The sequence below is a fragment of the Salmo salar genome, chromosome ssa19, assembly GCF_905237065.1.
Source record: "Salmo salar chromosome ssa19, Ssal_v3.1, whole genome shotgun sequence".
NCBI classification, from domain to species: domain Eukaryota; kingdom Metazoa; phylum Chordata; class Actinopteri; order Salmoniformes; family Salmonidae; genus Salmo; species Salmo salar.
The window spans coordinates 49,378,206-49,393,215 of NC_059460.1; the positions used below are offsets into that span (position 1 = coordinate 49,378,206).

A 15,010-nucleotide genomic window follows, 5' to 3' on the forward strand; every position below is an offset into this window, starting at 1 on the left:
CATGGCTGTCAGCCAATCAGCATTCAGGGCTCGAACTACCCAGTTTATAATATCTGCTTTGAAAGCCAATTCATATGTTGACAATGACATCGCATGATCACCACTGAACATAAATGCCCATCGGAGACAATTATTAATTTGACTCTTCTGGTCTTGTCCCTAGAAGGTCTTGTTGCGGCGTTGCTTGTGGAAGACTCATATTGGTACACAGGTTGACGTTTACTGTTATGAGCCTTGTCCTGGAGGCAAAACTGTGATTTTCCCCTTAGATAAGCTAGCTGCAAAGTCAAAATTGGCTATATTGTAAAAATTTATGAAAATAAAAATGTGCTTTTTGGTCTTCATTTAAGGTTAAGGTTAGGCATTAGGGTTAGCAGTGTGGTTAAGGTTAGGTTTAAAATCAGATTTTATGGTTGGCTGTGCCAGCTAGTGACCACTCTGAAGAGCTGCCTCCAGAACAACATTCATGACATTAAACGCTAAACTGCTGAAAATGTGGCTTGATGCGACAGTAGTCATAGTAATTATATTCTTAACACTTGTAATATAAATGTATGAACCAGACAGAGTTCCTTGTATGAGAGCTTTATTCCTTCCTTGGGTGTTCATTCATGGTCACATGGATCTTTACAAACAGTCAGATGGTTAAAGCTTTCAGCAGTGATCTGAGCCATGCGAGAGACTTGGCCACATCCAGGGATGATGTACTGAACAAAGTGAACACAAGGGAGAATGCGAGCTCTGTGGAACAGATTCAGCTTCTTCTCCTTTGCTTCTATAGCCACCGCTGGAATCTACATACATACATACATACATACATACATACATACATACATACATACATACATACATACATACATACATACATACATACATACATACATACATACATACATACATACATACATTGCCCTAGGAATGTCCCCAAAGTTTTACACCAGCTGCACGTTCAAGCTTTATTCTTTCAAAGGTACATGACCAACCCATAACATAACATTCACGCAGGGGTGGGCAGTGCAAAGACAGAAACACACAAGGTTAAATGGGGTACACATTCACAGTTTACAGGCAACAGAACGAGAGCAGAGTTTGGGGCAGGAGGGACGGAGTGGGCTGGGGTGGGTGGTTCTGGGCCTTGTTTAGAAGCACTTGCGATGCACAATGGAAGGGCCGGCCTCGTCGTACTCCTGCTTGCTGATCCACATCTGCTGAAAGGTGGAGAGGGAGGCCAGGATGGAGCCGCCGATCCACACCGAGTACTTCCTCTCAGGTGGGGCGATAATCTGGTAACACAAGATATCATTTAATATACTGAATGAGGAAATCCCATATGTTTAGTAAATAGATACAGTACAACAAAGCTTCGTGAGACAATATCAGTGACATTCAGCTTCAGATTGGGCCTCAACAATTTGCATGGAATCTTGAAACACTTATCAAGACAATGATTTCTATTCATAGAAACCAGGTCAAAACTGGAAAGGATAATTGCGTCAACGTTGAAATGGGCCAATATCATTACTGGCTGTGAATGGAAAAAATATACCATTACAGTTAGGAGGACTACTATATTGAACAAATTCAAATCACTGTATAGCATCTCACTATGGCATGCAAGTTAACTATGTTAGTAGCATCTCACTATGGCATGCAAGTTAACTATGTTAGTAGCATCTCACTATGGCATGCAAGTTAACTATGTTAGTAGCATCTCACTATGGCATGCAAGTTAACTATGTTAGTAGCATCTCACTATGGCATGCAAGTTAACTATATTAGTAGCATCTCACTATGGCATGCAAGTTAACTATGTTAGTAGCATCTCACAGTGATTTGCAAGTTAATTATGTTAGTAGCATCTCACAGTGACTTGCAAGTTAACTCTATGTTAGTAGCATCAACACACCTTGATCTTCATGGTGCTGGGGGCCAGGGCTGTGATCTCCTTCTGCATTCTGTCTGCGATGCCAGGGTACATGGTGGTACCTCCTGACAGGACGTTGTTGGCGTACAGGTCCTTACGAATGTCAATGTCACACTTCATGATGCTGTTGTAAGTGGTTTCATGAATACCGGCAGACTCCATACCTGGGGAGAATAGATATATGTTTCAAACTGTTGAGAGAAAGGCAAATGGAGAGAGTGGAAAGAGGTAAAGAAGGAGCGAGGGATTACCGATGAAGGAGGGCTGGAAGAGGGTTTCCGGGCAGCGGAACCTCTCGTTGCCGATGGTGATGACCTGACCGTCGGGCAGCTCGTAGCTCTTCTCCAGAGAGGAGGAGGTGGCAGCGGTGGCCATCTCATTCTCAAAGTCCAGGGCCACGTAGCACAACTTCTCTTTGATGTCACGAACAATTTCTCTCTCGGCTAGAGAGAGGAGAATAAGGGTCAGGTCAGAACAAGAACTTAGATTGATTTGTAGTTTGGCAGAACAACACTTCTGTGTCTGCATAGGCCTCTGCTTAAAAGTCATGCACTGTACGGTATGAGGGAATAGTGTCATCAGAGTTTATAGCGTCCCAGAGATTCTACTGACCTGTGGTGACAAATGAGTAGCCCCGCTCGGTCAGGATCTTCATGAGGTAGTCAGTGAGATCACGGCCAGCCAGGTCCAGGCGCATGATGGCGTGAGGCAGGGCATAACCCTCATATATGGGGACATTGTGGGTGACACCATCACCAGAGTCAAGGACAATACCTGTGGAGGTTTAGGAGAACACAGGTTTGGGAGGACACAGGTTTGGGAGGACACAGGTTTGGGAGGACAAGTTTGAGAGGACACAGGTTTGGGTGGTATAGGAGGACACAATTTTGGGATGACACAGGTTAGGGAGGACAGGCTTGGGAGAACAGAGTTTTGGGAGGACAGTTTTGGGAGTAAACAAGTTTGGGCTCAGTGGGACTGAATGGTCAGTGTAAAATGAGGCTGGTTTTGACTGGTGTCCTATACTGACCTGTTGTGCGGCCAGAGGCATAAAGTGACAGCACGGCCTGGATAGCTACGTACATGGCCGGAACGTTGAAGGTCTCGAACATAATCTAGAACAGGAGCGTTTGTTTAGGTTACAGTGTTATTTACCACACTAACATTTTGACAGTGACCATATCATTCTAATTGCACCAATCATACACTCAGCATCATGTAACAAATTCCTACTGTTTATATCAGGTGTATTACACAGTCTTGAAAGGCTGGGTTGAAGATATTCATTGGAACAAGTCCTAGCTATAGTGTATGTAGTCATCACTTTCTTGATGTCTATAGTAGAATAGTTCTTAATGTCTATAGTATTCACTCTGGTATGCAATCTGGTTTAAGCTCAGGTTATGTATGTGTCACTGCAACCTTAAAGGTCCTCAATGATGTCACCATTGCCCTTGATTCTAAGCAATGTTGTGCTGCTATTTTGGCCAAAGCTTTTGATACGGTAGACCATTCCATTCTCGTGGGCCGGCTAAGGAGTATGGATGTCTCTGAGGGGTCTTTAGCCTGGTTTGCTAACTACCTCTCTCAAAGAGTGCAGTGTATAAAGTCAGAAAATCTGCTGTCTCAGCCACTGCCTGTCAACAAGGGAGTACCCCAAGGCTCGATCCTAGGCCCCACGTTCTTCTCAATTTACATCAACAACATAGCTCAGGCAGTAGGAAGCTCTCTCATCCATTTATATGCAGATGATAGTCTTATACTCAGCTGGCCCCTCCCCCAGATTTTGTGTTAAATGCTCTACAACAAAGCTTTCTTAGTGTCCAACAAGCTTTCTCTACACTTAACCTTGTTCTGAACACCTCCAAAACAAAGGTCATGTGGTTTGGTAAGAAGAATGCCCCTCTCCCCGCAGGTGTGATTTCTACATCTGAGGGTTTAGAGCTTGAGGTAGTCACCTCATACAAGTACTTGGGAGCATGGCTAGATGGTATACTGTCCTTCTCTCAGCACATATCAAAGCTGCAGGCTAAAGTTAAACCTAGACTTGGTTTCCTCTATCGTAATCGCTCCTCTTTCACCCCAGCTGCCAAACTAACCCTGATTCAGATCACCATCCTACCCATGCTAGATTACGGAGACATAATTTATAGATCAGAAGGTAAGGGTGCTCTCGAGCGGCTAGATGTTCTTTACCAATCGGCCATCAGATTTGCCACCAATTCTCCTTATAGGACGCATCACTGCACTCCTCTGTAAACTGGTCATCTCTGTATACCTGTCGCAAGACCCACTGGTTGATGCTTATTTATAAAACCCTCTTAGGCCTCACTCCCCCCTATCTGAGATTTCTACTGCAGCCCTCATTCTCCACATACAACACCTGTTCTGCCAGTCACATTCTGTTAAAGGTCCCCAAAGCACACACATCCCTGGGTTGCTCGTCTTTTCAGTTCACTGCAGCTAGCGACTGGAACGAGCTGCAGCAAACACTCAAACTGAACAGTTTCATCTCAGTCTTTTCATTCAAAGACTCAATCATGGACACTCTTAATGACAGCTGTGGCTGCTTTGCGTGATGTATTGTTACATCTACATTCTTGCCCTTTGTGCTGTTGCCTGTGCCCAACAATGTTTGTACCATGTTTTGTGCCGCTACCATGTTGTGTTGCTACCATGTTGCTGTCATGTTGTGTTGCTACCATGCTGTGTTGTTATGTGTTGCTGCCATGCTATGTTGTCGTCTTAGGTCTCTCTTTATGTAGTGTTGTGTTGTCTGTCTTGTCATGATGTGTGTTTTGTCCTATATTTATATGTTATTTATTTATTAATCCCAGGCCCCCGTCCCCGCAGGAGGCCGCCTTTTGGTATGTCGTCATTGTAAATAAGAATTTGTTCTTAACTGACTTGCCTAGTTAAATAAAGGTTAAATATATATTTCTTTAAATCACCTGGGTCATCTTCTCCCTGTTGGCTTTGGGATTGAGTGGAGCCTCTGTCAGCAGGGTGGGGTGTTCCTCAGGAGCTACGCGGAGCTCGTTGTAGAAGGAGTGATGCCAGATCTGCCAATCAGCGGTAATAATTAGCATAACATCTCTGAACATGTCTGGGGTCTCTTTAGCTAACTCCTCGTTCTGTTATCATGTAACAGTTCTGAGAATAGATCCTGGATCTAAATGCCTCTGGATAAATCCCAAAGTGACACCTGGGGAGTTGTGTTGGCTGAGGCTACTTTTGAGTGCCATGATGGAAAATCAGAAAGAACATAAAATTCCATGTTAGAGTGTGTCACTGTTTTCCAATTATATTGTTTTAAAATTGTCTGAATCCTGAGTCTGTGTCATTGTTGTCTCAGGTGGGGTAGGGTTCGGTAGGGTGTGGTTGGGTGTGGTAGGGTAGTGTGGTAGGATGTGGTATGGTAGGGTAGTGTGGTAAGGTGGGGTGGGGAAGTGTGGTGGGGTGGGGTAGCGTGCAGCAGGGTAGGGTGGGTAGGGTGGGGTAGAGCAGGGTGTGGCGGGGTAGGGTTGGGTGGGGTGAGGTAGGGTGGGGTAGGGTGTGGTAGGGTAGGGTGGGGTGGGGTGAGGTAGGGTGGGGTAAGGTGTGGTAGGGTGGGGTAAGGTGTGGTAGGGTGGGGTGGGGTGAGGTAGGGTGGGTAGGGTAGGGTGGGGTAAGGTGTGGTAGGGTGTGGTAGGGTAAGGTGTGGTAGGGTGGGGTAGGGTAGGGTGGGGTAGGGTAAGGGAAGGCTTACTTTTTCCATGTCATCCCAGTTTGTGATGATGCCGTGTTCGATGGGGTACTTCAGGGTCAGAATACCTCTTTTGCTCTGTGCCTCGTCACCCACATAACTGTCTTTCTGTCCCATGCCCACCATCACACCCTGGGGAGAGAAACCGGCTGCTCAGAAGCACACTCACCACACTGTAAAGTGGATGCCATTGCTAGCACTGAAATTCAACAAATAGGCCTTGCTGTGTTGAGCCTTAAACCATGATGGGTAAATAAAATCAAAGAAATATGCTTTAAATGAAGAATATACCAAGGACCATGAAAGACTACGGACAAAAAAGTGGATGCATTCTCATTACCCAACCAGAAGTCGGTTACATCCAGCCTGTCTTTTAATGGACGAATGCCGGCTCACCTGATGTCTGGGACGGCCCACGATGGAGGGGAATACTGCTCTCGGGGCATCGTCCCCGGCGAAGCCTGCCTTGCACAGACCGGACCCATTGTCACACACAAGGGCGGTGCTCTCTTCATCGTCACACATTGTCAATTCTTTGCTTTACGTTCCTTACTCCGACTGGAGACAATCACTGCAGGGGCAACAGAGAGAAGAGTGTGTTAACATCTTCAGAGTGATATATTTGTGTGTGTGTGTGTGTGTGTGTGTGTGTGTGTGTGTGACCACACCCTTCTGCGGTGAATTCATAATAAAAACATAAACCATAAAATGTTTAATCTGGTGTGGCAATTATTTACGTTAATTCATTGAGGAATACATGGCTCAGGCAAATCCACTGGACTACCAAAGTGTGAAGAAAGGATGAGGCTATTCCTATTGAAAGTGGAAAAAGTCCATTTGGAAAGTTGACCTGTGCTTAGAGTATAATATAGATACAGTCCACCAAAAGCCTACGAAGCACATTGTTATATAATGTTATAATACTGTAAACATTTAACATTAATAGCAAAGCATATATGCTTAAGACCAAAACTCCCCATAGGAGTTATCCTACAACACTCTTTATTTAGGGTTGAACTCCAGTCTCTAATGAATGGATGCAGCACCCTGGGAAAACTTCCTAATTAGGAAATGATGCAGAGTCATGTCTGTCTTTGGACTGGACTGTGCAAACCTCACTCCCTCTCTCTTTGGCCCTGCCTATCTACAATCATTTACAAAAAAGGATAGAAAAAAAGACGGGGATGGGAGGGAGAGAGGGAGGGAGAGAGAGAGAGAGAGAGTGAGAGAGGGCAGTCGATTCCAGCAGAACCATATTTAGTCATAAACCTTCAGAATAAAGGATTTCCTAAGTTTTCCAGCAGAGGGTACCATGAGCAGCTATGATGGAGTTCAGTGCTGAAAGTTGACAAGTGCTGAACTCTCCAATAACATGACAGAGGCCCCTGTATGCATCCAGCTATTATCCCCTTTGCACGTTTCAAAACTGTTACTCATTTCAAAACTGTGTACAATGTTTTCAAAAACGTCCAAACTTTCCAAACTGACTGAGTTCTCTAGAAACTTTACAACCTATATCAACTTGACTTTCCCCAAGAGACCTTACAAGAATTTGAGACTATGTTTCTATTGCATCATGGGACTGATGGCATCAGATGTCTAATATCAATATCAACCAGCTGAAAAAAATGATGCATAATAGGTAATAGGTAACTTAGCATATACCAGAATATCAACAAGACAGTTCTAGCGTTTACTACTGTGACATTCTACTGCACTGTTTCAAGCAAGTTACAGCATTAGCAGCAGCACTAACTTCTTCAACCACAAGTTGTTAATAAACCACAACACCACGAGGCTTAGGACCTCATCTACTGGGACACTTAATACCCACAACAGACCACAGTGACTTAGCTGTGAGATGTCTAAACACCTGTCTTTCATTAACATGCGCCTGTGAGATCAGCCAAAGCTCATCAAGCCTAATGAGCCTGGTTTAAATTGATTGAGAAGCAGTCTGCACTGTAAGGTGCTGACCCCTGCAGTTGACTCAGACTAGCAGATTAGCAGTTGACAATTTAGCAGTTGTTGACTTGAGGCAGTCGGGCAGACAGGAAGGCAGGAGTAGAGGAGAGAAGTGGAGAGTAAAGGAGAGCAGAGGAGAGGAGAACAGAGCGGAGAAGAGGAGAACAGAACAGAGGAGATGAGAGCAGAGGAAAATAGTGCAGAGGAGAGGAGAGGAAAAAAGAGGGTATACTTAAGAAAAAAGGTTATATCTAGAACCTGAAAGGGTTCTTCAGCTGTCCACATAGGATAGCCCTTTGAAGAACCCTTTTTGGTTCCAGATATAACCCTTTTGGCTCAAGATAGAACCCTTTCGAATTCCAGGTAGAACCCTTTACACAGAGGGTTATACATCGATGCCAAAAATAATTATACCTGGAACCAAAAAGGGTTCTCCTATGGGGACAGCCAAAGAACCCTTTTGGAACCTTTTTTCTAAGCATGTAGGAGAGGAGTAGGCAGGAGGGAGGACAACGAGGGGATGAGAGGAGGAACAGGGAAGAGAGAGGAGGACAGGAGAGGTGAGATGGTGGTCCACTTACCCTGACAGTGCTTGGCCGGGGTTTGCCGCTCAGGGATGGTGTGCCCTCTCACTGGCCTGGGGAGACTTTATGTAGCTCCCAGCCCCCATCCTGCACTTCCCCCTCCCACATCCCAAACATGGAGCCGGGGCCGCACTCTCTCTGTCTGCCTCACTCAGCCAGAGCCTTATAGGGATGGCCGGGGAAAAACAGTCCAATCCAATTGCTTCTGCGGAGGGCCCAGTCACATCATTCAGGGCATTCCAGGGGCCTTCTATTCTGTGAAAGGCAGGAGATCTCACCATGCTGGAACATAAACACACAGCACAGAGCTTGCAGGACTGCCCCCTGTGACAAACAAGCCCTCACACACACACAGACAGTGGCATTCCCATGTAGCAAGCCCTAACACACAGACAGTGGCATTCCCGTGTAGCAGGCCTTCACACACAGACAGTGTCATTCCCGTGTAGCAAGCCCTCACACACAGACAGTGGCATTCCCGTGTAGCAAGCCCTCACACACACAGACAGTGGCATTCCCATGTAGCAAGCCTTCACACACACAGACAGTGGCATTCCCGTGTAGCAAGCCTTCACACAGACAGTGGCATTCCCGTGTAGCAAGCCCTCACACACAGACAGTGGCATTCCCGTGTAGCAAGCCCTCACACACACAGACAGTGGCATTCCCGTGTAGCAAGCCCTCACACACACAGACAGTGGCATTCCCGTGTAGCAAGCCTTCACACACACAGACAGTGGCATTCCCGTGTAGCAAGCCTTCACTCACACAGACAGTGGCATTCCCGTGTAGCAAGCCTTCACTCACACAGACAGTGACATTCCCGTGTAGCAAGCCTTCACACACACAGACAGTGGCATTCCCGTGTAGCAAGCCTTCACACACACAGACAGTGGCATTCCCGTGTAGCAAGCCCTCACACACACAGACAGTGGCATTCCCGTGTAGCAAGCCCTCACACACACAGACAGTGGCATTCCCGTGTAGCAAGCCTTCACACACACAGACAGTGGCATTCCCGTGTAGTAAGCCCTCACACACACAGACAGTGGCATTCCCATGTAGCAAGCCTTCACTCACACAGACAGTGACATTCCCGTGTAGCAAGCCTTCACTCACACAGACAGTGACATTCCCGTGTAGCAAGCCTTCACTCACACAGACAGTGACATTCCCGTGTAGCAAGCCTTCACTCACATAGACAGTGGCATTCCTGTGTAGCAAGCCTTCACTCACACAGACAGTGGCATTCCTGTGTAGCAAGCCTTCACTCACACAGACAGTGGCATTCCTGTGTAGCAAGCCTTCACTCACACAGACAGTGGCATTCCTGTGTAGCAAGCCTTCACTCACACAGACAGTGGCATTCCTGTGTAGCAAGCCTTCACTCACACAGACAGTGGCATTCCCGTGTAGCAAGCCTTCACTCACACAGACAGTGACATTCCCGTGTAGCAAGCCTTCACACACACAGACAGTGGCATTCCCGTGTAGCAAGCCTTCACACACACAGACAGTGGCATTCCCGTGTAGCAAGCCCTCACACACACAGACAGTGGCATTCCCGTGTAGCAAGCCCTCACACACACAGACAGTGGCATTCCCGTGTAGCAAGCCTTCACACACACAGACAGTGGCATTCCCGTGTAGTAAGCCCTCACACACACAGACAGTGGCATTCCCATGTAGCAAGCCTTCACTCACACAGACAGTGACATTCCCGTGTAGCAAGCCTTCACTCACACAGACAGTGACATTCCCGTGTAGCAAGCCTTCACTCACACAGACAGTGACATTCCCGTGTAGCAAGCCTTCACTCACATAGACAGTGGCATTCCTGTGTAGTAAGCCCTCACACACACAGACAGTGACATTCCCGTGTAGCAAGCCTTCACTCACACAGACAGTGACATTCCCGTGTAGCAAGCCTTCACTCACACAGACAGTGACATTCCTGTGTAGCAAGCCTTCACTCACACAGACAGTGGCATTCCTGTGTAGCAAGCCTTCACACACACAGACAGTGGCATTCCTGTGTAGCAAGCCTTCACTCACACAGACAGTGGCATTCCTGTGTAGCAAGCCTTCACACACACAGACAGTGGCATTCCTGTGTAGCAAGCCTTCACTCACACAGACAGTGGCATTCCTGTGTAGCAAGCCTTCACTCACACAGACAGTGGCATTCCTGTGTAGCAAGCCTTCACTCACACAGACAGTGGCATTCCCGTGTAGCAAGCCTTCACTCACACAGACAGTGACATTCCCGTGTAGCAAGCCTTCACACACACAGACAGTGGCATTCCCGTGTAGCAAGCCTTCACACACACAGACAGTGGCATTCCCGTGTAGCAAGCCCTCACACACACAGACAGTGGCATTCCCGTGTAGCAAGCCCTCACACACACAGACAGTGGCATTCCCGTGTAGCAAGCCTTCACACACACAGACAGTGGCATTCCCGTGTAGTAAGCCCTCACACACACAGACAGTGGCATTCCCATGTAGCAAGCCTTCACTCACACAGACAGTGACATTCCCGTGTAGCAAGCCTTCACTCACACAGACAGTGACATTCCCGTGTAGCAAGCCTTCACTCACACAGACAGTGACATTCCCGTGTAGCAAGCCTTCACTCACACAGACAGTGACATTCCTGTGTAGCAAGCCTTCACTCACACAGACAGTGGCATTCCTGTGTAGCAAGCCTTCACACACACAGACAGTGGCATTCCCGTGTAGCAAGCCTTCACACACACAGACAGTGGCATTCCCGTGTAGCAAGAATGACACGGGTCAGGTCACAAATACAGCATCTAGGTGCAGCTTGGCATCAGTTAGATGTTGAAACATTCAAACAGTGTGAGGGTATATTATTACTTGTCAGTTGGTGTAGAGGAAGAGGTCAGTTGAATTCTCTAACTATGGAATATCCTAACCTTTCAAAATGCCAGATTGTCATGCTACACAATTTTTTCTCAGTGTGTCCTTGAAATGACCTTGCAACCCAACTTGTAACAGTCTGTGACAAACCACTACGGAATGAAAATGCTACCGTTTGTGAGCGGCTGCTCAGTGGATGGGCCTCGAGACCACAGCAAGGAACAGTGAAGTTGAGGCTTTACAGAACTAAAGAAAGGTGCCAAAAGAACCTGTCACCAACTGCACAGTGTCACAGCACCGAGACGCACAGTGAATGGCCTGTTAAGTCGCTGGCTCTTAGTATGACAAAGCCCACATCACCCTCCTCTAACAGTCAGGGGTCAGTGTCTTCCAGCAGCGTTTATATGAAAGGAGCACTTCCCCACTTTTTGACATCATGGTCATTGTCTCCAGCACCAAACCACTGTCCAGCCTACATACATGAAAACATAAATGTTTCATTCTACAGTCAAAAGCTAAAGTGGCCCTTTAAGTTTAAACTAGGTGTAGTTATTATTGAACTGTAAGAGGTGCAGCTAGTCATAAAGCTGGGGACGGGACGCTAGTCATCATCTGCGCTGGTGGGACCACTTACTGTAAACATCAGACGGATTGGCCGGGTGTTGCCTCATGTCCCAGACTCCCTGCACTCTCTCTCTCTCTGTCTGATGAGGTATGCTACGCTACGACAACGCACGGACAATGGCCAGCACAAAGCCATATCAGGATGGAGAGCGTAGGGGAGAGAGGGAGATGAGGGGGGTGGAGGAGAGAAGGGGGGGAAAGGGGGGTGGTGGTGGGCGGGGCAAGATAGAGAGTGAGAGAATAAGGAAGTAAGAGAGAAAGAATATTATCAGCATGACTGGTGGACTATTGGGTTTGTGATTGAACTAACTGAACAGACTGTAATTGTAGCAGGCTATTGTCAGTGAATATAAATTGTCATGCAAATGGTATAGCATTCCCTCTGAAACAGTTCAAATTGTCAGGAATTGCCACCAAATGACTAGTTGTCACCCAATATTCACCAGCTTTCAAGTTACAGCAAATTGAGATGTTCATTTTTTTTTTCTCACAGAATTTGTCTTTCTCTGGCATAAATCTTGATATAACACTCTTCTATCATGATCATGTTCTGTTGTCATGACGATTTCAGTTTACTGAGATTGCTTCTTACTTTGTGGGTCCGAGGGGATTCTCAGTCCTGTTGTATTAAAGGATTCGTCATGTCCAATAGTACAGGGCCTAAACTGTTTAATGGAAACAATGCTTGGAATGTAAGATCTGCTATCAAAAATAAATGTGTCTTGTTGTTGTCTAGACTCCATTCTAGACTCCATTCTAGACTGATTGTGCTCTTCATTTTGTTCAATTTCGAATAATTGAAATTAGTAACAAGATGCTGTACAGCTGGATGGCCAAATGTAACATGGTATCACACTTTTCATTCATTGTCAAACAAAGCCTAAATTATTACACAGTTCTCCTCATATTGTCTAGCTAGTCAGACACTTGTCTATCAAAGCACAGGGAGCCCCAGTAAAGATACATGATATTTGCAACACTAGAATGACTAGTGTTTATCACTGTCTTTCAGAGTGAAATCACTCAAATTGGAGGTCAGCTTTACACATTGAAGGAAAGCTACTGGTCTGCCTCCCACTCAGCTACAGTAACAGCATACAGAAGAGTTTGATGCAGCACCAAAAAAGGAGCTGTTCAGTAAATAAGGAGAGACTTGGCAGACCACGCTACCCGCAAGGCATGTAAGGGAAGAAATCATCCCACTGAAGGTGTGGTCTGGTAAAAGAAAAACATTATACCCTCAATCTATCGCTTGTCTGAGTGTCTGCGTCTACGTAATACCGCAGGTGAAAAGACATCCTGCATGTTCAACTAAAGATAACCTTTGAACCCCGTCAGTCAGTGTGCGCTCACTTATTTCCATGTTTAGCTACACTATATACTTCCTGTCCGCTCCTGCAGGGACTTTTATTCTTTATTATGAGACCTCCTCTCATTATTTCCCTCATTGAAGACATCTGTGTGTCTAAATTCAATAAGCCTTGTTTTGGAAGACCTTTCAGAAGACCATGGGTACAGTATACAGCATTACGTAACTATAACAAGTACAGACGACAAGTTATTGTCTATTTGAGAGGTTCTAACAGGAAGATGTGAGCCTTCACTATACCCTTGTGCCACATGACTTTACAGTCATCTCTCTCTCACTATCTTCCACCCATGCCTCGTTCATTGAATTGAATCTGCAGCATTTATGGGGAAAGTGGGTCTAGACCAGAGGTGTCAAACTCATTCCATGGAGGGCCTTATGTCTCCAGGTTTTAGTTTGTTCTTTCAATTAACACCTAGACAACCAGGTGTGGGGAGATCTTTACTAATTACTGACCTTAATTGATCAATCAAGGACAAGGGAGAAGCGAAAACCCGCAGGCACTCGGCCCTCCGCGGAATGAGCTGGACACGTGTTCTAGACCATTACATCTCCCTCAACACAGCTACTGTTGCTATGGTTCCAACTATCAACACTGATAATACCCCTCTCCACATTAAACCCCATCTGACATCAGTCCATAACAGCAGACATCAACAGGGCAGTGCGTGCAGAAGGGCCCTGCTCCATTGGCATGTGCTTTGACCCAAAATGGCAAAGCAGCTGTGCTCTTAAAGGATGTTCCAGGCATCTGCTCACAACCAGCTCTGGAATGTCTTATGGCGACTCCTCGCAAGCAAGTCCTGAGCTCGAGCCCATTTTCTTCCTGTTTTGCGCGTGTGTGTGTGTGTGTGAGACAGAGAGAGAGAGAGAGAGAGAGAGAGAGAGAGAGGCTACTGTATGCTGCGTTCTAATAGGCTACTGTATTCTAAAATTCCTAGTGTCAACATGTCTGGGACAAATCGTGTTAGTTAACTCGAGTATAGATGCGAGTATAGTACCTCAAATTCAGTTCCTTGTTCCAGAAAATGAGAAAAGGAAGCCAGAAAACCCATTAATATTATCTGGTGTTATCTGTAGGGTGAACCTATGGATATTATATGGTGTTGTCTGTAGTGTAAACCTATGGATATTATTGTAACGCCCTGGCCATAGAAAGGGGTTTTTGTTCTTTATTTTAGTTAGGCCAGGGTGTTACATTGGGTGGGCGTTCTATGTTCCTTTTCTATGTTTCTGTTTTGAGTATTTTCCTAACAGGACTGTTTGCTGTTGTTTTTGTTCATTTTTGTAGTGTTCTCTTGTTTTTTTGAATGAAAATTCTAATAATGAACACATCCTCTGCTGCACCTTGGTCTAATTCTGACGACGGCCGTTACAATTATATGGTGTTATCTGCAGGGTAAACCTATGGATATTATATGGCGTTGTCTGTAGGGTAAACCTATGGATATTATCTTATGTTATCAGTAGGGTAAACCTATGGATATTATCTGGTGTTGTCTGTAGGGTAAACCTATGGATATTATCTGGTGTTGTCTGTAGGGTAAACCTATGGATATTATCTGGTGTTGTCTGTAGGGTAAACCTATGGATATTATCTGGTGTTGTCTGTAGGGTAAACCTATGGATATTATCTGGTGTTGTCTGTAGGGTTAACCTATGGATATTATCTGGTGTTGTCTGTAGGGTAAACCTATGGATATTATCTGATGTTATCTGTATGGTTAACCTATGGATATTATCTGGTGTTATCTATAGGGTAAACCTATGGATATTATCTGGTGTTATCTGTAGGGTAAACCTATGGATATTATCTGGTGTTATCTGTAGGGTAAACCTATGGATATTATCTGGTGTTATCTGTAGGGTTAACCTATGGATATTATCTGGTGTTGTCTGTAGGGTAAACCTATGGA

General features: G+C 45.7%; 1 protein-coding gene across 2 annotated transcripts; it reads right to left on the minus strand.

Moving 5' to 3' along the window:
* Positions 1-569: 569 nt before the first annotated feature.
* Positions 570-8,485, minus strand: acta2 (actin alpha 2, smooth muscle). Of its 2 annotated transcripts, XR_006760730.1 has the most exons (10): positions 8,216-8,485; positions 6,066-6,240; positions 5,673-5,801; positions 4,876-4,986; positions 2,955-3,039; positions 2,537-2,698; positions 2,176-2,367; positions 1,907-2,088; positions 859-1,283; positions 570-794 (listed from the first exon to the last, which is right to left on the minus strand). XR_006760730.1 is itself a non-coding variant. In XM_014158290.2 (9 exons), the coding sequence occupies exons 2-9, from the start codon at positions 6,192-6,194 to the stop codon at positions 1,140-1,142; spliced, it is 1,134 nt and encodes a 377-aa protein (XP_014013765.1). In that variant the 5' UTR covers positions 6,195-6,240; positions 8,216-8,485; the 3' UTR covers positions 570-1,139. The 2 variants fall into 2 exon arrangements, 1 of the variants encoding a protein (XP_014013765.1); XM_014158290.2 differs by having other exon boundaries at positions 570-1,283.
* Between the last annotated feature and the right edge of the window lie 6,525 nt (positions 8,486-15,010).

Bases quoted from the DNA above. Each gene is read 5' to 3' on its own strand.
- acta2 (XM_014158290.2), bottom strand. From the start codon at position 6,194: ATGTGTGACGATGAAGAGAGCACCGCCCTTGTGTGTGACAATGGGTCC. The intron at 4,987-5,672 runs GTAAGCCTTCCC...GCTGATTGGCAG, and splicing joins ACTGGGATGACATGGAAAAA to ATCTGGCATCACTCCTTCTA. The intron at 3,040-4,875 runs GTGATTTAAAGA...CTCCTGTTCTAG, and splicing joins ACAGGGAGAAGATGACCCAG to ATTATGTTCGAGACCTTCAA.